A 23,544-nucleotide genomic window follows, 5' to 3' on the forward strand; every position below is an offset into this window, starting at 1 on the left:
AGAAAAAAAATGAATTAACGCTGAGAAATGAAGAAAAGTACAAATTTTGCAAAGACTTTTCGACCAACCTAATACAAATACTATAAATCCTAAAGGCACACGTCAAGCCATGAACTTTGTAGCGATTATTGTAATGTTCTCACAATAAAAACTGTTAGTCTTTCTCTGTTGCACAATATAAATTGCATAGTCTTTTTCATCGTCTGATGTTGTTTCCCTTGGCATTTTCATTTTTAAGGCCCAAAGAATTTTGCTCAAAAATTGTCCTTCTATTTGGAAAGAGTTGGCTCACTATCAGAAGTTGATAATGCACTTTTCAAAGTTTCTGTTTGCACCCCCAGTTGCAAAATTTTAAAATAAAATCTTTAATAAAACTGGAGACTGGTAAAACAAGAAGGCAAGACCCACAGAAAAGAAAAGAAATGTCGCTATAATTCAGGATGGTTCAGATTTTTCAGAGAACCATTGGAACAACAAAATGAGCATTGATGTGAATTTTTGGTAAGGCACTTTGTGAATGGTAAAGGAATTGATAAGTAATATAAAAGAAGCACTAGGAATAAGAAAAAAAATCACAGAAAATAGAAAAGAACAACCCGAAAAGAATCACAATAATTATAATGAAAAAAAAAATCTCTATAACATTAATTTAAAAAATGAGAAATAAAAAGAATTTTACTGCTGAAGTCCTTGAAGCTTGCGTCGAAGAACTATTATCAGCCGTTTTTGTCTGAAATTCGAAGATATTTGATATTAAAAGCCAATCGTTACGCCTACTTGTCAATTTCCGTCCGTAGCCTTGTCAAATCTTCACATTCGCTGAAATCAGCTTGTGTCCAGTTGGTCATAGCTGACATATTGGAAATTGTTCTTGTATTGGATCTAGGTGGAGCAATTGGTGTAGACGATTTTAGTCTGAAAGTTAAAAAAAAAAGGTTAATATTCTTTTTTAGATCTTTGAACATTTAGGAAACAAAACTGCCCCATTGCATTTTGAATAAATTTAATGTTTCCAAATACGTTTCAAGTGGCTAACTTAGGATTGCAAAACAAAATTCCTACTTTTCGAGCACGAAAAACCTATCAATTTCGAAAACTTAAGTGGTCATTAATTTAAATTTTAAGCAAATCTACATAATTTCTCTACTTTAAAATTTCATTTCTCGGTTAGTTTTGAGGTTATCAAAAAAATATCAGCTATTAACAACCAAGTTATTAACAATTAAAAAAGACCAATGTTGTATATAAATTGATATGGTATAATGTGCGGCAACCGGCAAATTTTGACAATTTTCAAACATATATTTTTTGTTGATCTTATTTTGGATCGTCTTTTAGAAAAATGTAGTTTTTTTCAAGGAGATATGCTCGCATCTTTCAGGTGCTCTGAACGCGCATTTAGGATTTATTAAGTTGAAATTGATATCGGCAGTTGTCAAATTTGCCGAAGTTGCATGGCCCCAAAATCTCAAGGCAACAGACAATTGCCGAAATATTGGTTACACAGTCCTACACGGTTACGTTCTTGTAGTTGTGGGTTGTCAAAGTAAAAGTAGATTAGTCAAACTTTAGGGTCACAAATTTTAGACTAAAATTTTAGTACGGAACATAACCACATATCAAAAACTCAATTACAATAACACACTTTTCATTGTCGTTCTTCACTTGATGCAATTCTTCTCGTACCATATCCAATTGATGAAGATCACGACGACGGCTGAAATATCACAAAACAAAACCGTGCTGGTTATCATGCAAAAAACAGAGTTAAAAGAAAGTACAATAAGAAATCTTCAAAGTAACTTACTTTCTCTCAGCGGTTTCTACTTGAGATTGAAGTTCATCCACTTGCTTCTCTAGGGTATTCTTTCTGGAATCGGCCATTTGCAATTCTGAAGCAAGGCGTGTCTTTTCAAGATTTGCTCTGAAAAATAAAAATTGATAAATTCTAGTGATAAATCAATCTTGGACTAACGTTTTAAGCCTTTCCTCGAATTGCTTAGAAATCTTTTCTTTCTCCATTTGCAATGATCTTTCAGCTGCACTGTGCGATTTCAGAAGCTCGCCGGCAAGACGAGCATTCTCCGTTGTTAATTCAGCAATTTCAGCCTAAAATATGAAAATTTAAACAAGAATTCAATAATTTCTGTACTACTGAAAAAAAATACTCACACTATCTGATGGAGTAGCATTTTGTAGAGCTTGAACCTCTTCTAACATCAGATTTTTCTCATCCTCTGCTTCCTTCAGCTGTTGATCTTTGGAATCTAAGGATTTTGACAATTTCTGAACGTCCAAAGCCAATAAGTCATTGGTCTTTAGCAACTCGGAAATTTTGTCTTCAAGATCCGATATTGTCTTTGAAGTGTCAGAGTTCTGCGATGTATGTGACCGGATTTGTTCCTCTAGCCTTTCTTTCTCTTTCTCCGATTTTTCAATTTTCTGATTCAAAACTAACAAATTCGAACTTTGCTCCTTCTCTTCTCGTAATTGATCTTGCAATTGTGCCAATTCATTTTGTTGCTCTTCCAAAACTGATTCCAAAGATGTATGCTCAGTATGGCTCTTTTTCAATTCTTCCCTCAACTTCTCCAACTCCTTATTATGATTATCCAGGATTCTCTCCATTTCGATTTTACTCTCTTTTTGCATATCAGAAAATTTGGACTCCACGTTTCCGCTTAGAATCTGAGCTGCTTGTAGACGATCCGCAAGATCTTCTGCCTCACGCAATTGAACTTTTGTTTCTTCATATTTTTTATCAGCCTTTTCATATTGAGCCTTTAATCTCTCACAGAGGTTTTGGGAGTCTTCCAACTCAGTTGTTAAAGTTTCATTCTTTGATTTCAACTGCCCAGCTTGGTTAGTCAACTTCTCAATTTCATCTTGTGCCTCATGCAAATCCTTCATCATTTCCGCTTTTGTCTCATCGTGTGATCCCAGGAATTTGGTTTGATCTTCTGAAAATTTGAACATAAGGTTTTGAATTAACTAGTCTTAAGACACTGAAACTTACCTTGGAGCTGTTCCATTCTTCTTCTCGATGACTCCAACTCTCTTGTCAAACTGTCAACCTTCTCTTTCAATGACTGAATCTGTCTGTCAGATGTGATAGATGCTTCTGTCATTTCTCTCTGAAAATTTACACATTTTCTTTAATTATTGACTTCCAATCTGCTCACCTTCATAACTCGGACAGATTCTGAAGCTTCTCGAATTGCCTGATCCTTCTCTTGATCGGCTTTTTCTAATGCTTCTTCCATCTGTGTTTTTTCATTTTCTAGTCTTGTAATGTCAGCGTCATGCGAAGAAGAAGCATTCTGAACACGATGATTTTCCTTTTCAATGTACTCTTCCGCTTTTTCAGCTCGATTCTTCCATTCTGTAATCGCGTCTTGATGTTGATAGACTTCATCTTGGAGAGTTCGAATATTTGTTTGAAGGGATCTTGTTTCCTCTTCGTATTGCCGATTTTCTTCTCTCAAAGAGTTCAGGGAGCTCATCAAAGTGCCAAATTCATCTGCTACAGAGGCTTTTGATTCCAAAACTTTTCGTTGTTCAGTGAGCTCTTGAACACGTTTCTTTTGAAGTTCCAGATCTTGTTCCAGTTGCTGTTGGAGCTGGACTTGAGATTTCAGTTTCTTGCTGAAATTAAAAAAAAGGTTGAGATAAAAGTTTTTTTTTCAAAAATTAGGTGAATGGTTTTTCATCAACAACGCAAGAAGATTTCATGAACAATGAGCGCTAAATTAACGCAATTTTTGGAGGTTATAGGCAGGGCTAGTAAAACATTGATCCAATAGCCGGCAGCTTTCAGGCAATGTTTGAGGTTCTTTTTTAAAACTTTCAACAAGAATTGGTTGCATTTTTGAATTAATCAATTTTTAAATCAATTTGAATCATTGCCACGCAGCGCCCTGGTGAAGAGAGATGTCGTGATTTTTTTTTTCTAAAACTCACATTTCCTCTTTTGTTGCCTTCTCTTCCATGCTCCTAGCACTATCTTCGCCTTGTCGAGCAACTTCTTCATTTTGCCGCTGTTCACTCATCTTCTGCAATTGCCTTTTCGCTTCATCCAAAGATCGTCCAAGATCTCTAATTTGAGTTTCTTGCTGCTTTATCGTTTCGTCCAAATTCTCAATCTTTTTCTGAGCCTGCTGATATTTCTCCTCTGTCCTCCTGAGCTCGTCCTGGAGTAGATTATTGGAATCATCATCTTTCTTCGAAGTAATAATTCGCTCTTTCATATCACGAACATCCTCCTCGGCTTGTTGAGCACGAGATTCGGCTGCCAGAAGGTCGACTTGTATCCTCTGAAAAAGCATAATTTATAATTAAAATTGGAAGTTTAATTCAAAAGTTTTCGTAGATTAAAAAACAAACTCACATCAATCTTCCCATCTTTCTCCCTCAGCTGAACATTTAAAATTGCATTATTGTCTTTTTCATCGCTCAAGGCCTGTTGTAATTCCTTGATTCTTCCACTTTCGAACAAAATTGATTCCCTCGTAGACTGAAATTTTCATAATAAACTCAAAAAGTCTTACGTCAAGAACTCACAGTTTTCATCTGAGCATTTTCATTTTTCAGGTCCAACGCATTTTGCTCAAACTGTGCAAGTTTATCCTTCAACATTGAAAGTGTTGACTCAGAAGTTGATAATGCATTTTTTAAAGTTTCCGTTTGAGATCTCAATTGTGATTTTTGTTGCTGTTCTTCCCGGAGAGTTCGATCCATTTCTGATAGTTTTTCACTCAATGAATCCATATTTTGGCGAGATACATCGTTTACGGAAATGGCGCTGGAAATTATGAACAAAATTTTTTTTATTCGAATTATTGAGTAAAAAACTGTACTTTTGTATGTTTTATCTTTTCAAATAAAAAAATGTCTATGAACTACAGAAATTTCAAAAAAAAAACCAGCGAAAAACCCACTCTTTCATTTTCTGAATTTCCGAGTTCTTGTCCTGCATTTGCGACATGAAACTTGAAACTTGTTTTTGCAGATCTTCAACTTTCAGTTTCAAAGTCTCATTTTCTTCACTGAGCTTGTCGGTTTTACTTGAATCTGATTTAGCAAGCATCAACGACTGTAATGAAGCTGTTTTGATATTCAGCTGCCTTTGCAGATTCTCGATTTCTTGCTCCATGGCATCTTTTTCACTGTCTCCATCTTTTATTGAGTCCTGAAAAATGATATAGATCACAATGATTCCAGTTAATAATTTTTAAAAATTAAGGCAAAAAACCTAGAAACCTAGAAAGCGGATCCTTTAAATTCTTTTCAAATCAAAAAACCAAACAGTTTTTCAAAACTGTTAATTTTAGTCGTGAGGAGGAAAACGATTTTAAAACATTTCAATTTAAAAAAAAACTCAATTCAAGTACATTTTGTTTTATTTTGTTGTTTTTAGTACAACTTTTTTGTGACAGCTTAAAAAATCAAATAAAATTTAATTTTAAGTTTTTATATTTTTTCAAAATACTCCGATCATTTTAATTTTCAAATAATGCTCAAAAGTTTTAATGATTTTTTTTTAATTCTCAGAAGGTTCTCAGAAAAAATAGTCCATTAAAATTTTTATTCAAGTATCTACGTAATCAATAATTTGATGTACAAAATTTCATGGCTTTCATAGAATATATTTTCCCTGTTTTACAAAATCAACCTTTTTAAATTTCATTTTTTTGCAGAGGTTTATGTATCATAAAAACTAACTTGAATCTCATTTTTAGCCTTTTGCAACTCTGATTTCAACCTTGCCGCCTCTGCATTTGATGCAATTTTCTCGGCTTCAAGCTCCCGTTTCAATGAGTTCACATCCGATTTCAATCGATTAATCTCATCTTGATCCCCAGAATCCGCCAATTTTGCGATCATGGAGTTGATCTAAAATCATGTGTTCTTATTCTAGACACTTGAAGGTGGATTACATACCTGCATGAAGAGTTCCTGTTTCTCATTTTGCTCTCTGTCCAATTGTTTTCGGAGCTCTTGTTTTTCCGCCAATAGAGCGTTTACATCATGAGGTTGTTGTTTTGATAACCACATTGTACTGGAAAACATTCAGAGAAAATAGGAAATATAATAACTTTTGATAATGATTTGGTAACTGAATGTGTTGAAAGAAAAAATTTCAAAAGTGAGTCAACCCTCCCATTTTAGGTAATGTTTGTTAGTGACACCCTGCCCGAGAGTCATGAATCATCGATTTTTGAAGGAAAAATCGGCAAGTCAGTTGATTTGTGGTAGAAGTTTTGTAACATTAACTGTCATAATGTAGGTTTTATCGAACAATTTTAAAAGGCTTGAAAGTGGAGAAGCGCCTGTGGGTTTTTTTGCCGTAACTGGCAAAAAAGTATGAAGAATTTGTAGAGTTTTTCAAAATTTTTTCTGGATTTTTTTTAATTTTGCAAAACATATTAAGTTCTGAATTATTTTTATAAGTGAACTATTTAGTTTCAGTTTTTGAGTTCTTCGGATATATCAATTGGGGTTTCTTCGTTTTTTTTAAGTTTGATTTTTTTTAATTTGAAGGATAATTTGAAAAATTCTCGGACAGTTTTCCACTTTTTGCCAAATTTTCGAATGGAATGTGCAAAATTGTCAGAAATTGGTCACTCATTTGCGCTTTTTGAAAAATTGAAAAAAAATTTAGAAAATTTTTTAAAATTTTTTCAAAGGTATGTTCGGTCATTACGGTCAATTTTTTAATATTTAAAACAAAATCCCAACTCCTAATTAGATCATTTAAATTTAAATGTAGTTTTTAGTTTCAGAGAGAGTAAAAAATATTTTTATTGAAGCATCAGAATTTCTAATAAAATTTCTGAATTATAAATCCCATCTCAAAAATTGCTTTTCTCCTTTCAGCAACGACTTCTTAAAAGTATAAACTTCCTCGCCCACGATCACATTTATCATAAGGTCATTTCGAATTCTTGCACGTGGTCCCAAAATACGAGCTATTTCCATGAATTTTCCGAAAGAAATGGCTCAAAAACAAGTTGACTCAAAATCCCAAAGATGCCGAATATGAATAATTCGGAAGGATCGCGTGAGAACACGCAAGCCATTTTTTTTATCAACTACTATCTCACACGAAGATTACGACACCGCCCCACCGGAAATTCGGATTTCACAGCATCTGCAGGCTCTCCGAGGAAAACACATTTATCAGTGATAGTAGTACTAAGTCACGTATATTTTTCTCCTCAGTTTTCTCACTTTTTACGTCATCAGAATATATAGTAATAACACTCACCGCTCTGTTGTCAATTTCGAAACTTGCTTTTTCAACTGCTCAACGTCATTGACACGCTCTTTTATTTGTTTCTGTAAACTTTGATATTTTGATAAAACAAAAGGTGGAACAAAAACAATAACAAACGAATCAAGTGGGCTTTTTTAATTAAAAAGTTTTGAGGTGTCTAATAAAATTGTAAGATTTTGAAGTTTTGCTTACAATTGAGAATGTACTGCTATTACCCAGACACGAGACTTGCTTTTTTTTACGCCAAAAATACGGTGCCCTGTCTCGACGCGAAACAATTTTGTTCAATAGAAAAATTTGCGCGCCTTTAAAGAGTACTGTAACTTGAAACTTTTATCGTTGCGGAATTTTCATCGATTTTTCAGCTTTACGAATCTTATGTTATCAATTAAAAAACTCAAATTTAACAATAAAAACACAGGATGAAAACGGGATTTTCACATTACAATACTCATTAAAGGCGCACGCACCTTACTGTATCATTAACACAACAATCGAAAAATTTCGCGTCTGAATAATAATCATACTATCTGGATGTAAATTGAATCATATTCATATTCACAATTTTAAAATGTAAAAAAAATAATTTCGAGTATTTCTCTAAGTTCGAACACATAGAGAAAAAAATTCAATTTTTGGATAAGTTTTATGATACTTAAATTTTTTTTGGGCTTTAAAGCGTTTTCAAACATCTAACTTACCACATTTAAATTAGAAAAATTTCCTGAGATGCATTTTTTCCCAAGATTTCATCATGAGAAGCATACATTTATGCTTTGATATCTTTTATTTTTCTTGGAAATTTTATATTTTTTGGCAGTCCAAAACCCATCCTAATTTATTCTCAAAATCCCTTCTGGCCTTCAATGAAAATCAATATGCAAAGGAACGTGCTTAGCCTCATAAGTACCTTTTTCGGGACGAAGTATGGGGGAAAAAGGGGGAAAGTGCTTAACTTATTGATTTTCATGAGATATGTTGTTTCTATGTACGTCAGTTGGCATGGCAGTTTTTTCGGAATTTTAAATAGCTTTTTGGCAACGGAATTAGTTTTGGAAAATTTTAAATGGCTAGGGGATAGGGAAGAAATTGAAAACTTTTAGTGAAAAACTTTTCTAACAATTGATAAAACTCAATTTAGTTTTTCCTGAAAGAAAATAAAAGTAACTGTAAGGAAAACAAAAAGAAAACACTGTTGAACATATAAATATCACACCCCGATCTGTGCATAGTTTCATAATGGTATGCACACCCAACCAGGTCGACACAACATAGGAAGGGAATGCAAATAATGTACATAGTAAGAAGGTGTTTAGTGCGAAGAGTCGCAGAGAAAACCGCCCCGAACTATTCCGTCTCTCCTTTTCTGGAGAGGGAGGGACAGAAACCAGCAGCAACAGCAGCAACCGTGTGAATGTGAACATGATTCTGTGGGCAGTTAGATACAAGGTGTAATTTTTTTTGCTACGAAAAAGAAATTTTGAAAAAGAGCTGCGCGCAGAGAGCCTAAGAATAAGAACAACCTCAAGAATCGTCTCCTCCTCCTAAAATTTTCCGCTATTGTTTGCCCAAGTTAGTTATTTTTTATTTGACTTTCTCGGACTCGAGACGAGAATGAGGATAAAGAAAAAAAAATTATTGCGAATTAAGGAAACGGAATGAACGAGACGACAGTCGGAGTTGGAAAAATGTATGAAGAGTTTCGAATCACACAGGTAATTTATGCATTTCTAATTTCAAAGAGTATATTAAATTTGGGCTAAAATTAGACATAACTTTAATTTAATTTAACTTATTTACGCTCTCAAGGAAACGTGGAAGAAAATTGACAAGAAAAGGGATTTCACAAGTTTCAAGAAAAACTACTGTTCCAAAAATTTTGTGGCAAAAAAAAATATTCTATTAAATTTATTAATATTCAGAGATTTTTTGAGAAATTTTTGACTACATTTAAGAGTTCTAGTCAATTTTCAGCGATTTTTGCTAATTTTTGCGGACTTTAGAGACTATAAGTTCTTCAAAAATATACTCGGTTAAAACAAAATTCCTTTAAGTTTGCTGAAAATTAACTGGTACAGAAAATTGAGAACTTTCACGAAAAACCAGTTTTTTCAAGTGATTATAACCTTCGAAGTTGGTAAATAATATAATATTATGCAACTTTTATATTTTCTAATTGTAAGTGTATTTTTATTTGTTTTAATTTAAAACTTCATTTGTCTCGGACAATATGTTTCATTTTTCCGTTAAAAAAACTTGATAACCCAGAAGAAATCCAAAACAAAACTCAAAAATTACACTAAAAATCGGTGATTTTATTTGCACATAAATTTAAAAAAATTTTAAAGAAAAGTTCCTCTGAATGTGACAAATTATGCTAAAATTATTTGAAAAAAAAACAAAGAAAAACCTATTAATATAGCCGGAAAACGCAAAAATAATTAAGCTAGGAAAATGTGTAAAACTTTTTTTTGCAAAATCAAAAACCCACTGACGCTACTTCACCTTAAAGACAAAAAAAAATGAAATACATAATTTTTAAAATTAATTTTTGTGCAATTTTTGAATTGTAAAAAAGGTTCTCGACTTCGTTCTAAAATTTTTAAATAATTTATGTTTTAGTAAAGTAGTGTTGTAACAAATTTAACATGAAAAAAAGTCAAAACAGGAAATGTGTGCAAAATTAAAAAAAAACGTATACACAGAAATCAATTGTTTTGTTTTCTGCACACGCCTTGTCTCATCACTCAAATATCTATATTGCTATATACATTTTGCCTCTCGTTGTTTGTCTTTTGTGATTATCAACAGGCGGGGAAAAGTGGACACGTTTCGAGACAGCACACACATATACCCAATTGAGGCAAAATATTATGATTAGAGTACCTGATAATAACTTTTCTGATAACAAATGTTGCGTACTTTGAAATTAATTCTGAGATGGTGTTAGTTATCGGTTTAAAAGTGCACAAATTTTTTTCCGAAAGGAATAAGACAGAAAGGAACATCAATTGTCAAGAAGTGCAGAAAATTCATTTTTCTGTTATTGTTGAGCCAAAAAGTCTGCCTGCCTGACCTAAATGAGACCTTCGCCGGTCTCTCTCCTTCTGCTTGAACACGCCTTTTCTAATTTCGATTTTCACTAAATTGATTTAATTGAAAAAATTAGAAATTCATAAATTTACGCCAAAATGCAGAAAAAGTGTAAGCAGCAGGCAGGTTCAGGCAGGCGCCCACGGAAGAATTTAATACTATTTTCAACTTTACTAAACAAAAAGGCGAGTAGAAATCCACAAAAAAGTAGAAAACAATTCTTTCGGGAAGGCTATAATTTATTTTGAAAATCAAAAGTCACCCATGATTGGTTTCAACTTCTATCCGAAATAGGTTTTGACACAACAAGACCGGTTAGAAACCTGTTTTCCAATTGTGATATTTTTCAGAAATTCTACTATTTTTAAAACCACATGACAAATATTTGGGAGGGGTGTATTTTTTTAGATTAAAAAAATATATATTCAACTTATAAATTGCAAAAAGTTTATAAAATTTTGTGTTTTATTGGAGAAAAAAATTTAAATAAATCCAATGCATAATTAGAATTTACAGAATGTTTCTAACTTTAGCACTTGGTTTTTCCATAGAAAAAAGTTCTTAACAGTTTTTTACATATCTTTTTCCTTCAAATAATTAAGAAATTATAAACTAGAACACAGGTGATTCGCGGTTTTTTAAATACTTATGAAATGTAGTTCGCGCACTTCTACAAGAGGCACCAGCGATATAGTAAAATACTTGCAAAATTGCAAATATTGTGCAAATTGTGATCACCGAGAGTCGCGATTACCAAAATACTGCTAAAATGTTAATGGTCCCGCAGCGAAATTCGCGTTTTGCAAAATGCATCTAAAATATTGGAGGCCATAAGTATTTTACAAACGGCGAATCACCTGTGAATTCTAGAAAACCGAATACATGTTATTACCAAAATGTGATGTGAACGGGAGACTCGATGCGTCGGTGTGAAAGATTATGATCTCGAACCTCAAGTTTTTCCTCATTCGCGCGCGCTATCCTTGCCCTATTTCCATGGACTAGTAATTAAATGGTCATCATGATTATGCTTCGAATAAAAATTAAAAGTTTTAATTTTAAAAAAAACTATTTCAGCTTGTGAATGAAACTCTAACTACTGTTATCGAAAAAGTGCAAACCAATCATGAAAAAATTTCTACTAAAGGTAATGCATGCTAAGCATGGCAGACTAATAATTTTTGTATTGAAAATGAATGTTTTCAGCAAAGCCGAGACCTTTGAGTGCAATTAACGAGGAAATTCGTGAATACGATCAATTGAGCAGAGAACTTGAAGTTTGATTTCCACAACTAGTAGTTCTATTTGTTTATTTATTTAAAATTCAGAAAGATTACCGAAGGAGTATGCGAATTGTTGATGATGATTTCGAATTGGCCAGGACCCATTGGATCCAATTACAAAAATCGAATAAACAGGTTTGTTTGTAATCATACGAGTCTATAGAAAATTTGAAAATTTCAGGGGTTGGCAATTCGGGGATGCTTCCTAACAATGTTAGAAAAGTATCCACAAGTTCGTCCAATTTGGGGGTTTGGAAAAAGAATTGAGGGAAGGGGTGATGAGACATGGAAGCCTGAGATCGTGGAGGATTTTTATTTTAGGTAAGACGGGTATCTTAAGTTTGAAGTTAAGAGTATCATCGGAGAGCATTTTTTCTATATTGTATTACATCATGCTAGAAAATCATAATAAAACACTCCAAACACTTTTCAGACTTGTCAAAAATTTCAGTCAAAGTTTTGGCAAATTGCCGAATTTTCCAAAAATGTAGACTATCTGAGTAATTTTTATCATAGGGTTTAACGCCTACAAAATTGAAAAAAAAAATCATAAAAAATTTTCTGAAAAGTCTTACTGGCATATTTGGTCATTTTAGCACTATCGGGGCAATTTTAAGCATTTATCCCGCTGACGACACTCACTTTCAATAGGTCTAGAAATTTAAACTGGAAAAATTTCAACAAATAAGTAACTAAAAATAATAAGATAACGATTTAGCCAACGTGTTTTACATGGTTCAATTAATTTTAACTTTTCTGATGTTAACTTTTTTTAAACTGAAAGGGTATTGACTTTTTAAAACTAAACTTTTTGCGCAGAACATTTTATACTTGGAAAATTTCTAGACATCATTGCGCATCCCTCCAGGCAGCTTTGAATATGATAATTCAAAACAAAGACGACAAAAGTGGAATGCGGCGGATGCTCAACGAAATGGGAGCTCATCACTTTTTCTACGATGCATGTGAACCACATTTTGAAGTTTTTCAAGACAGTCTCCTAGAATCAATGAAGCTTGTATTAAATGGTGGTGACTCGTTGGATGATGATATTGAGCAATCTTGGATTTGTGTGAGTGAAAAGTTTGGAGAACACTTTGAAATTTAAAGTGCTGTTGTGATCATCGGAGAGCATTTTTTCTATATTGTATTACATCATGCTAGAAAATCATAATAAAACACTCCAAACACTTTTCAGACTTGTCAAAAATTTCAGTCAAAGTTTTGGCAAATTGCCGAATTTTCCAAAAATGTAGACTATCTGAGTAATTTTTATCATAGGGTTTAACGCCTACAAAATTGAAAAAAAAAATCATAAAAAATTTTCTGAAAAGTCTTACTGGCATATTTGGTCATTTTAGCACTATCGGGGCAATTTTAAGCATTTATCCCGCTGACGACACTCACTTTCAATAGGTCTAGAAATTTAAACTGGAAAAATTTCAACAAATAAGTAACTAAAAATAATAAGATAACGATTTAGCCAACGTGTTTTACATGGTTCAATTAATTTTAACTTTTCTGATGTTAACTTTTTTTAAACTGAAAGGGTATTGACTTTTTAAAACTAAACTTTTTGCGCAGAACATTTTATACTTGGAAAATTTCTAGACATCATTGCGCATCCCTCCAGGCAGCTTTGAATATGATAATTCAAAACAAAGACGACAAAAGTGGAATGCGGCGGATGCTCAACGAAATGGGAGCTCATCACTTTTTCTACGATGCATGTGAACCACATTTTGAAGTTTTTCAAGACAGTCTCCTAGAATCAATGAAGCTTGTATTAAATGGTGGTGACTCGTTGGATGATGATATTGAGCAATCTTGGATTTGTGTGAGTGAAAAGTTTGGAGAACACTTTGAAATTTAAAGTGCTGTTGTGATTTCAAAAAACGGTACTTTTAATTTGAATTACATGAAGAACAGACTACTTGTACTACCAAAAAATAAATTTCCATAACTTTTCGAATTGCAGCTGCTCCAAACAATCCGACTACATATGGGAGAAGGAATCGAAATTCAAAGAGCCAACTATCTAACGCAATGCTTGATTCCAAAAGAAATGGAAGAAGTACGTGCGAATTGGATGCAAGTCGAAAATTACGGGTTTCGAAAAGCCGGGCTTTTATTGTGTCAATCAGCTTTTGACAACTACTCGGAACTTTTGAAAACTCATAATTTATCAATGACTCTTCCAATTGAAGCAAACAAGACTAGTGATAGTTTTGTTGCATTATCAGATCAAATTATGCAGGTAAGGTTGAAACACAGAGTATTGGAAAATCAATATAATTTAAAGGCACTGGACAAAACAATACAATCCTACACTCCCGAAGAAGGATTCTTGAATTTAATTCAAGAAATTAAAGACTTTGTGATAAAGTTCTTAGTCGTTGAAGTATGCCCTCCGCTTATTCGGAAATCTTTTATCGATGGTATTAATTCTTTGAAATTTTATTGTTCCAAAAAAAGTTGTAAAATTTTCAGGATTAATCCACATGCTTTGTAAAATATTAAGCATCAAGCATGTTAAGGAAGATTTTTTGCACATTTGGAAAAAAGTGTATCGTGTCATGGAACAGGCAATGGTTGCAAATATCGTAGAGTATTAGTGCACGTTAATTCAAATTTTTAATAAGCGAAATATTGTAGAAAATGAATTAATAAAGTTTTTTTGATGAAAGCTTAAAATCTCACCTTTGCATTAGCCAACTCAATTTTAATTGCCTTGTCACTACTATTTGCAAGAACTTTAAGTTGTTGATTCAGACGATGGTTCTGAAAACAAAAATTTGAATTTTTTTCACGAAGAAAAACATGAAAAAAGGAAAAAAAAAGGAAAACAACTAACGCAGATTTGAGCTTGTGTGAGTTCTTGTTCGAGTCTCACAACAAGACTCGCCTCTTTTTCTGCCATCAAAGAGTTTGTAGTCGTGTCTTCTGGAGCAGAAGAACTTGCAGAAAAACGAACAATTTGGTCATGCATTGACATTATCTGGAAGTAAGGAGTTTGTGACGTAATACTTTTGAAAAAAAAATTATTTACCTCAGAGCTCCCGCTCATTGTACTCGAATGATCGTCTGAAGCTCGCCTGGAGGAAGTCTAGAAAAAAATAATTTTGGGGAAAAAATTGTCTATTAAAGGGCATAATAACACAAAAACTAAGGCTTTTAGACATAAACTTCCAGATTTGCTGACTTTTTCTGCATATTTAATAAATTTTATAGGTGGAAAATTTTGTCCATGAGAACTTTTTAGCCTCTAAAACCGGTAACCGCTTAAAAAGTGTTAAAATGTCCAAATATCATAGTAAAACTTTTTGAAATTTTTACAGGTAAAAAGTGATGAAAACTCAGCTTTTAATTATTGTAGTTTTGGAATTTTTTAACGAATTGATTTAATTGCGTTTCAACTAATCATATTTTAACATTATAGGGCATCGAATCTGAATTTTAAAAAAGTCCACTTTTTTTTTAATTACCAACTTTCACTGAAAATTTAGAAAAATCTATAATCTTTTGTATCAAAAAGTCTCAATAATTATATAAAATCACGTCACAGTAACTGATAACATTTTAAAAATTTTGGTTTGTAAGAAAGTAATTATTTGTAACTATGGAAATATTAATCAAAAATTTGGGTATTTTCATCATAAATTTTTTCAAAGAATTTTTTTATTAAAAAAAATTATTTTGGAAGTTTTCCAGTCCAATTTTTTGTTAAAAATCGAAAAAATTTCGGAAGAATTCCAAAAAAAGGTTTCAATGACTGTCGCCAAGTAACGAAATTTCTGGGTGTGACCCGTTTTTTTTGAGAAAAAATTCGAAGTTCTAGTTTCATATTAACCATGACACTCTATTGAATTTTTTTTTCTTCGAAGTTTTCAATAGTATGTACACTCTCAACAAAAACCCAACAAGTCAACAATAAAACTTACAATACTCATTTTCTCAAAGTTCCGAGAATCGTGATCCATATCATTCCATAGCTTGACAGGCTGAAAGTTATCATAAATTAGATATGGTTAATAGCTATTACAATAAAGTTGACCAACAGCAATATGAATAATATCTTAAAACTATCCAAAAGAACAACAATTACGTATTAAATCAGAACATATCATTGACTTCTGCATCTCTCAGTGTCATTTTGTCTCTATTCACTGTTTATTTCCACCCTCAATCTGGTTTCTTAATCATGACGAAACTCGCCTCGCCCATATGGGGGGCAATCCGAAGAAAAACGACGCAGATAAATTGTGTGTTGATTAGGTTTTTTTTGATGGGCAATGATGACTCCTAATTTTTTTGTTGGTGTAAATTTTTTGAGGAAAATTTTAATTTGATTAGGAATTGATTAGAATCGAAAAAAGATTGGCTGGCAGTGGTCAGAAAAGATATTAGAAATATATAAATGCCTATGCGATTTTCCTGAATAATATACTTGAGCAAGTGAATTTTTATTTGAGTTAACAGAAAATTATTTACTGAAATCTTAAAATTAAGCAAAAATGTCAAAAGTAAATGTTTCGAATTTTTACTTATATTGAAACACGTTAAAAGAAACTATTTTCCTAGAGCAGGTGAAACATTAAAACAAAAAGGAAAGAGTAAAATTTGCTTGAAATAAAAATTTTTACACTTTAAAAATCGAATTGTGAGGTCATAGTAACTAACCGAGTAATTTCCATGTTGATATTGCAGATAACTTTTTGATTTCACTGACAACGTCGGTGCATCATAATTGGCATCATGTCGCACTTCGCGATACCAACGATTTTGCCCAGTGTCTGCAATAATATTTGACAACTTTTAAAATTGTTTTACACTCATAGTCAAGCAAAAAAAAACTAAGGATCTAAACGACGCCCTGTCAAAAGGGAAAGTCTTTCGGTGCAATCACTAGGCGCACTTTTAGGTCATTTATGAGAATTTTCCCAAGTGTTTCAGCTGAAATGGTTGATATTTTCAGGTAGATCAAATAATTTTCTATATGTATATTGACACTAATTTTTAATGAAAAAAAATTGAAACAACATTGCGCAATAGGTCATTTAGTAGATTTTCCAAAACTAACTTCCGTCCACCCATGCTGCTAGATTTGAGGTAAATAGAAATACGTACCTTGGTAAGGCGGATGAGATCTTACTGTAACGACGAATGATGGGTGATTTTTCTCGTTTTGATAGTCAGATATTGGACTTTTGTAGTTTTCATAAGAACTGACAGTTCCAACGTAGACAATTGCCGGTCTCATTGGTGTTCTGGCGTTGACCGTTGGATATATTTTGTTTCTATTATTTCCTGGCGAGTAAAAATCCAGACCACTTTTATGAGTGTAACCTGAAGTTTTAAAATGTGTTTTTTTAATGGAGTCAAATTTTCTATTATACCTTCGAATTTCTGACTATCACCATTAACGTTCGTCATGTTCATATCATTTGAAACGAAAAACTGACGTCTCTCACGTACAATTCCATCTGGGATGATTGAGTTGACATTCTGAATATCAAAGTTAGTATCAGAAGTTATTTTTGAACTTACAATCGGATAAAAATTGGCTGTGCCCAATACAGGTTTCAAATAATCCATTGAAAGCCTGAAAGTAGTTGGGAGAATCTGTTAATGTACAGAAGACAGTACAGAAAAATATTAAAAAAAAAAGAAACACCACTAGTCAGAAAATTGAATTGAAAACGGGCTCGAAAGAGTGAAGCTGTTATCAAATTGCCCAATTTTGATGAAATTTCTCTGAAGTTTTAGAAAATTTTTTTATGGAAATTTGAAATTTTAATTTTTAAAAAGTTTTCTTTAGATAAAAACGGAACGTTTTCCATATTAAAAAAAAGCGCCTACATCAATGGAAAAAACCCGGGAAAACAATTCGAATAGGCATAATCTGCTAAAAATTAAATGTTAATTTCCATCAGCTTCAACAAAAATAAGTTGGTGAAATTTCAGATTTTAGAAAAATCGGTTTTCTTTTCAAAATTTTGAATATCCGAAAAGTTTTTCAGAAACATTTTTGAGAAATTTCGTCCAGTTTCAATATATTTTAGTCAAGAACACACACCATCTACTTTTTTAAACATAGAAAATTCTAACTTTGAGAAATGGAAAATTTAGAGAAGTTGGTCAAATGTGTATTTCTAAATTATTTTTTTTAATGTTCGAATTTGACAAACAGGTCTTCATTTAGCAAACTACCAGCAGACTGTCAGTTAAAAAATGATATGAAAATTTTCTTAAAGCATTTTTCTATCGGCTTATGTTTTTTAAAGAACTAAATTTATCCAGAAGCCCCGTTACAAAAGCTTGAGAAAACAAAACAACATAAATCGATACACAAAATAGTCAGCCGAAAGACAAGAAAGTCATGACGCGTGGGACCGTATAGCATATTGATTCGAACCAAAAACTTGATAAAGAGTTGGAAAAGAAAGTGCCAAAGAGTGGAAGAGAAAGAGATTGCATTGTGTATGCATACATTTGGTGGTTCTACAATGCTCTTTGTTCACCTGCAACGACACATTCATGTGGAGGCACTACTAGATGGTTATGAAAAAATAAATGGCATTTTATTCAATAAATTGCTTTATAACAAAAAAAATGCTCATAACAATTGGAAACCGGATTATTAATTATCACCTATGACCCTGAAAAGAAATCACACAAATTGAGCTTTTTTACATATTATCCAATGTATGGAATCGTTTCATGTCGCTTTGCTTCGTTTTTGTTGATATTTCGAAAGAACTGCTTCCCGCGCTGGTTTTCTGAAAAATATAAGATTTTAAAAATTTATTTTTGTAACTAAAATTTCAATAAAACTGTACAATTTGAGCCTTTATCCGTCTTGCCCTCTTCTGTTCATCCTGAAAACCTTCCTTCAGTTGTTCTGTCACGAATAATACAATTTTCGTCCATCCTCTTTGAGTTGTCTGGAACAAATTATATTTGTCTGAATGCAGTTTCTATTAGGTTAACCTCTGTTCGATCTTTCTTTTCTCCCCATTCCAAAGTTCTTTCAATCATTGCAGTTGCAAACTGGTCAAGAAGATGTGCGTGGAATGGGCAGCCGTCTGAAACAGGAGGGAATTGGTAAAATATGATTGAAAATATTTCTGGGGGTTTTTTAATGCAGTGATTCATTTTTATATGCTTTTTCTAACCGTACAACTAATAAAGCTCGACCTAATAAAGCTGAAACTTCCCGAGTTGGGCAAATTTGTCCAACTTGCCGAGCTCAAAAAATGGCAAATTCGGGGAAATTGCCGCACACGATGCTCTTGTAAATCGATTCTGATCGACGTCAAAGTCAGTCCAATAGACGTCGAATTATGTCGAAGCTGGGTGTACCTGCGTCGTTTTAACTGACTTGGACATCGATCAGCATCGATTTATCAGAGCTGGTTCAAATCAAGAATTATCGGAAAATGGATCCGGAGTATCTGGAGTATAATTTTTTAGACATTCAATTAAATTTATTTATTTATAGATTTCTGTCAAATGTGATCAGATCAAAGCGCAGAATGTTTCAAAACTCACATTGATTTCTTGTTGGCCAAACATGTTTCTCACCAGCCTCTCGGAGTCCAGCTACTGTAGCTGACGGTGAATCAAGATTTGCAATTAGGTCATCCATAAGTACAGTAAATAGTTGAGCATGTTTCTTTAACCTTTCATGTCCTTCATTTTTAGTTCCAAACATTATCATTTGCCGAATTTCGGGATTTTTGAAAAACGAGTTTCGAAAGATACTGATCGCTGGTTCCAGGGCGCCTTGATTTCTTGCATGATTCCAAGTTTTCCTCACAAACAATATTTGAGGCTGCGTAAGGTGAAGAAATTGATGAATGCATGGGAACATTGTTGCTAAAATTTGTATCTCATGAATCATTCTAACTGACAAATATTTTTATCTTACGATTTGAGCTAGTCGATGGAGTTGTCTCCTTTGTCTCACTCCGAACACCTGGTCTGGTAAACTTCAAGGAGCTACTCTTTTGCATATTCGCATGATCTGGAGCATGCTCTGTCCCGCTGCTGACTGTACGTTTCACAGATATACTGGAAAAGAGATGTTTTGATAAAAAGGATAAATGTGATAAAACCCACTGGCTTCGAGGTGTGACTGCTTCAAGTAAATCCGAATTTGTTGAATCCACTGATCGCCGATTGCCTGGAGAGCCCAAATTCTGACGTGGACAGCCTGAAGATACTTTTTGTTGAATCTATGGATTTCAGATTTGGGATTTTGAGCATATTGAGGACTAGACATTTTTCCCCGGGTCTTCTGGCGCTCGCGCAGCGCCCGTGTGCATTTACCGTTTTTGTTATTTGTTTTGTGCCTTCCACATAAAAATTCGATCGTCTTTATTATATTTGGAGCAGTTGCTTTAAAAACTACATAGTTCAACCAAAATATATTTTCAAAGTGAGAAAACGGTCATTAGAAAAACAGATTATTCCGTATAAAAACTCTTACCTGTAGCCAAAGGTGATTGTTTTGAAGTCCGTGTCGAACAGAAAACCTCATCGTCTGAATTATTGTATTCATCAGTTAGACAAATTGGCGGAACGTCTTTTCCTGAAAATATATTTAATTTCAATAGTTTTTATTGGCAGTTTTACCTGGAAAATTTCGATATTTTCCTGGAGCGGATACTGGGCAGACTGCCGGAGGTGAGGATGATTGGGAATCAGAGAAAAATCTCTCTGAAAAAAGAAGTTTATTTTTCATAATTCTAGACTAACACTCACCATGAGAAGAAATCGCTGAAGCTGATCTTGGAATGACGTCACTGGTGACCCTACTTGAATTATGATGAGCTGACTTTGAATGAGATACCCGTGTGGTACCGTGTGTTGATTTAGTTGATTGGTTACCCATGTTTTGTGATTTTAAAGTCTCTGGAATGTTAACTTTGTGAAAATTTGAAAGAAAATAGAAAATATTTAAATCTCAAATTGACAATGATGGTGGCGAAAAAGTTGAAGGATGTTATTCTGAAGAGACGAGATACGCCAATGAACAGAGAGATAGAATGCGCGGTTGAGTGAGTGAGAATGGCTCATTTGATGACGTATTTTGACTAGGGTTAGAAGACTACAAAAGGACCATAAAGCGAAAGAAATAAAGAGTGAGAGAGAAAAAGAGATAAAGTCTCCGAATTGAAGAGTGAACGAGTAAAAATATGGAAAATTGGATAGACGTAGAGATATTTACAGAAAAAAAAGAAGAAGTAACCGAGTTGAAAGAACCGGAAAGTGAAGGGTTGCACAATGGATTGAGCAGCAGTGACTACTTTTATAGCTAAGGACTCTAGAATTCAAGAAAATAATGTTTCGGTAGTCACAATGTCTCGAAGCGATATTTCAAATTTGTCATAGCAAGCTCAACCAGCTCAACCCCCCTCATTATAATGTTTTCTCAAAACTTTTGAGAAATTTTTTATGTACACATGTGGTTTTTTTTGGATTTTCCTACAGTTTGGTTTTTTAGTAGAAATGCACTTAACGTACTATAACTTTTTCTCTGTTTCAGGTTTAGGAGTTTGAGCTTCAGCGAATTGTATAATCTAGTAGCTATATAAATTGAACTCCACGCTTCGTTTTAGCTATCACGTATACGTTTGAAAATGTGAGTTTTTGCCATATCTTACGCGCAAAGGTCTCACCACGCGGAAAACGAGTTACTGAAAGAAGTTTATCGGCATGATCTACAGTAAGTCGTTGACCGCGTGGCGAAACCTGGCGAGACCGAAAATGCTCATATTTAAACGTCTGAATAATATGATTTTTGGAAAAATGCATATATTATGGGGTTTCGCTAATAGATTTTGTGTTCTAGAACCGCTTGGGAAGTTTGAAAAACGCTAAACCCCTGTTGGTAAGTCTTTTGGCAAGGGGTTTTATAGCTCAAAACTTGTTATCCTTTTTATATTATTAGGACACCTGATCAGTACACTAAACCTTTTCAAGTAGGAATCGGTAACTTTCTTCGCTGTCAATGCACCGTTAAAGAAAAGAAAAATAATAAAACCTTCCTCGACTTGTGAGCTTAAACTTAATAGGATCTTGTGCAAAAACACTTCAGCTCGGATAGTAAAAAATGTCAAAAACAAATAGCATCACAAGATGGCACTTGTCAAAAAAGTATACCCCGAACAATATCACATGATGAACTTCGCAAATCGGAAATTTCCAATTGTAAGCGTCGTTTCCGAATAAAGACGACGAGACACTGCAAGCGAATTTCCGATTTTCCGTAGACTAGACAAGACGAGTCAGGGCAGATAAAAACCCGAAATCTTCAGACATTTGCAGAGTTTGAAAAGGAGGTGAAGCTACTAGTAAATTGGAATTAAACGGAGCAGAAACAGACAACGAAGACTACGTCGTCGTCACAACGATGGCGATGAAAGGAGATGCAGCAGGGAATGGAGAAAAAGAAGACGTAACACCACACTAAACAACGACACACACACACAAGACCGACGGGCCTATTTTATTTATCCTGAAAGACATAGGGCGGGCAAAAGAACGACTTTTTTGAAAGAGAAGACGAGAGGACCCTTTCGAGTAATTGAGCAGACAAGAGGAGCAGCAGGAGCCTGTCTGTTTTTCGGAAATTATCAAGCCTTGAAAGTGAGCGTAAGGAGAGAAGAAGATTAGGTGGGGGAAATGTGCAGGCCAACGAGTTAATTTCGCCTCTTTTTTCTGTGAGAGAAGGTTTTCTCTAGGGTGATATCAATATACATCTGAGCTCGATTGGTTGGTTTCTTTTATATTAGGGATGGCGGGGAAAGAAATCTTCTAGATCAAATAAAAACTAAATAATTTAAATATGAGTCACAATTGGCTTTGGATGTTTGAGGTGGCCTTTTTTAGTCCGAATTTAATTTAACTCGTTGAACTCAAATATAGAAAACCAGGCCAAAATTGTTGCAGAGTTATTTTGAATTAAAAAAATAGTTTACGAGGTGGATAAATCTAACTTATCATGTTTGAAAGTAAGCTAAAAGTTAAAAAGGTGTGCTCTGGAAAACCTTGAAGTAATCACAGTTAATTTTTGGTGTGCCCATCAGGAACCTCGCAACATTGGACAATATAAGCATTGAACACTACCTTGAGAGTGAATGAGATTTATGTCAACTTTGTTTTCTATCGAAAATTGGAGTTTGGAAAAATTCGGCTTATCTTGCAGCTTGGAGAAGTGCCGAGAAAGTGCATAAACTTAAATAGTATTTTTTAATAATTTTCCAAAATTTCTCGCAAGCGCTAATTTTCCTAGTATCAACAACTACGATAATCAAAAAAATGCCCAGGAAGATATTTCTGTTTTTTTTCAGTATTTGACCTTAAAATAAGCTCTAGGTTCACATTTATTTGTGGTCTAAGTAAAAAAAAAACGACAGGCCTGATTTTCACACAGTATCCCCACAAAAAGACCACTCTTGTTAGAGCAAACGAAAAATTTCAAAACATGAAATTTCGAGCAACATGAGAGGTGCTATGCTATTTTGAGAAGATATGATCATTAAAGATGCTGGTAGTGAAAATATTTGATGAGAATATATGTAAATTTATTCTCTATCTAATGCACGTTCTCACGATAAAACCAAGTACATAGTGCGTAATTTATCAAACAACGAGTTTCGGGGTATCTTTCTTGGTTATTTGGGTTTAATCTGTATTTGAAAATTGCACAACAATAATGGAACTCGAATGTTGGCAATTTACCAAACCTTTGACTGGAAATTTAAAAATCTACAATTTGTTAGGTGTCTTTTTATAAGCTTTGGTCATTTTGAAAAAATTAAAGTGTACATCACAGTTAAGCCAATCATTTTGCTGAAAATACTAGTGAAAACTGGAAGAACAAGG

At 33.5% G+C, this 23,544-nt stretch overlaps 3 protein-coding genes and 6 non-coding genes across 14 annotated transcripts; 4 read left to right on the forward strand and 5 right to left on the reverse strand.

The window, feature by feature from the left end:
- Nucleotides 1-346: 346 nt before the first annotated feature.
- On the reverse strand, nt 347-17,254 carry C18C4.7 (the record flags this gene model as incomplete). Of its 5 annotated transcripts, NM_001356643.4 has the most annotated exons (23): nt 347-730; nt 778-915; nt 1,646-1,717; nt 1,808-1,924; nt 1,976-2,109; nt 2,173-2,960; nt 3,017-3,134; nt 3,183-3,645; nt 3,961-4,313; nt 4,388-4,513; nt 4,561-4,801; nt 4,938-5,188; nt 5,722-5,892; nt 5,941-6,058; nt 7,268-7,338; nt 14,353-14,433; nt 14,507-14,650; nt 14,702-14,758; nt 15,594-15,653; nt 16,333-16,445; nt 16,780-16,998; nt 17,049-17,157; nt 17,200-17,254. In NM_001356643.4, the coding sequence occupies 23 exons, from the start codon at nt 17,245-17,247 to the stop codon at nt 676-678; spliced, it is 4,047 nt and encodes a 1,348-aa protein (NP_001343821.1). The 5 variants fall into 5 exon arrangements, with proteins under 5 accessions (NP_001343821.1, NP_001359878.1, NP_001380227.1 ...); NM_001392515.1 differs by having other exon boundaries at nt 373-730; nt 16,333-16,998; nt 17,200-17,252; NM_001373024.2 differs by lacking the exons at nt 1,646-1,717; nt 16,333-16,445; nt 16,780-16,998; nt 17,049-17,157; nt 17,200-17,254 and having other exon boundaries at nt 349-730; nt 15,594-15,655.
- On the forward strand, nt 1,376-1,525 carry C18C4.14. The gene has a single exon (NR_068757.1). It is a non-coding gene; the product is annotated as an Unclassified non-coding RNA C18C4.14 (non-coding RNA).
- glb-5 (Globin domain-containing protein) lies at nt 8,925-14,298 on the forward strand (the record flags this gene model as incomplete). Of its 2 annotated transcripts, none has more annotated exons than NM_001356646.3 (9): nt 8,925-8,991; nt 11,447-11,516; nt 11,576-11,646; nt 11,698-11,787; nt 11,834-11,973; nt 12,499-12,724; nt 13,631-13,909; nt 13,955-14,090; nt 14,143-14,267. In NM_001356646.3, 9 exons carry the CDS (start codon nt 8,935-8,937, stop codon nt 14,265-14,267), a joined length of 1,194 nt encoding a protein of 397 aa, NP_001343626.1. The 2 variants fall into 2 exon arrangements, with proteins under 2 accessions (NP_001343626.1, NP_001294744.1); NM_001307815.4 differs by lacking the exon at nt 12,499-12,724 and adding an exon at nt 13,264-13,489 and having other exon boundaries at nt 8,935-8,991; nt 14,143-14,298.
- C18C4.13 lies at nt 11,292-11,383 on the forward strand. The gene has a single exon (NR_068758.1). It is a non-coding gene; the product is annotated as an Unclassified non-coding RNA C18C4.13 (non-coding RNA).
- C18C4.12 lies at nt 12,491-12,640 on the reverse strand. The gene has a single exon (NR_068759.1). It is a non-coding gene; the product is annotated as an Unclassified non-coding RNA C18C4.12 (non-coding RNA).
- C18C4.11 lies at nt 13,256-13,405 on the reverse strand. Its single transcript, NR_068760.1, has one exon. It is a non-coding gene; the product is annotated as an Unclassified non-coding RNA C18C4.11 (non-coding RNA).
- A 658-nt stretch (nt 17,255-17,912) lies between the features above and the next one.
- On the forward strand, nt 17,913-18,137 carry C18C4.15. Its single transcript, NR_068761.1, has one exon. It is a non-coding gene; the product is annotated as an Unclassified non-coding RNA C18C4.15 (non-coding RNA).
- An 82-nt stretch (nt 18,138-18,219) lies between these two features.
- glb-6 (Globin-like protein 6) lies at nt 18,220-20,568 on the reverse strand. The gene is made up of 9 exons (NM_072068.7): nt 20,419-20,568; nt 20,290-20,373; nt 20,144-20,245; nt 19,774-19,867; nt 19,583-19,725; nt 19,204-19,530; nt 18,643-18,737; nt 18,492-18,596; nt 18,220-18,431 (listed from the first exon to the last, which is right to left on the reverse strand). The coding sequence occupies exons 1-9, from the start codon at nt 20,546-20,548 to the stop codon at nt 18,342-18,344; spliced, it is 1,170 nt and encodes a 389-aa protein (NP_504469.1). The 5' UTR covers nt 20,549-20,568; the 3' UTR covers nt 18,220-18,341.
- Nucleotides 20,569-21,942: 1,374 nt separating this feature from the next.
- C18C4.16 lies at nt 21,943-22,084 on the reverse strand. Its single transcript, NR_068762.1, has one exon. It is a non-coding gene; the product is annotated as an Unclassified non-coding RNA C18C4.16 (non-coding RNA).
- Nucleotides 22,085-23,544: the final 1,460 nt, after the last annotated feature.

Source organism: Caenorhabditis elegans, chromosome V (genome assembly GCF_000002985.6).
Source record: "Caenorhabditis elegans chromosome V".
Taxonomy (NCBI): Eukaryota; Metazoa; Nematoda; class Chromadorea; order Rhabditida; family Rhabditidae; genus Caenorhabditis; species Caenorhabditis elegans.

What these genes read in the sequence shown, in the direction of transcription:
- glb-6 (NM_072068.7), bottom strand. Translation starts at nt 20,548, where the DNA reads ATGGGTAACCAATCAACTAAATCAACACACGGTACCACACGGGTATCT. An exon ending in AAAAGAAAGATCGAACAGAG is followed by an intron (nt 18,597 to 18,642) that starts GTTAACCTAATA and finishes AATTTGTTCCAG; the next exon opens with ACAACTCAAAGAGGATGGAC. An exon ending in GACGGATAAAGGCTCAAATT is followed by an intron (nt 18,432 to 18,491) that starts GTACAGTTTTAT and finishes TATATTTTTCAG; the next exon opens with AAAACCAGCGCGGGAAGCAG.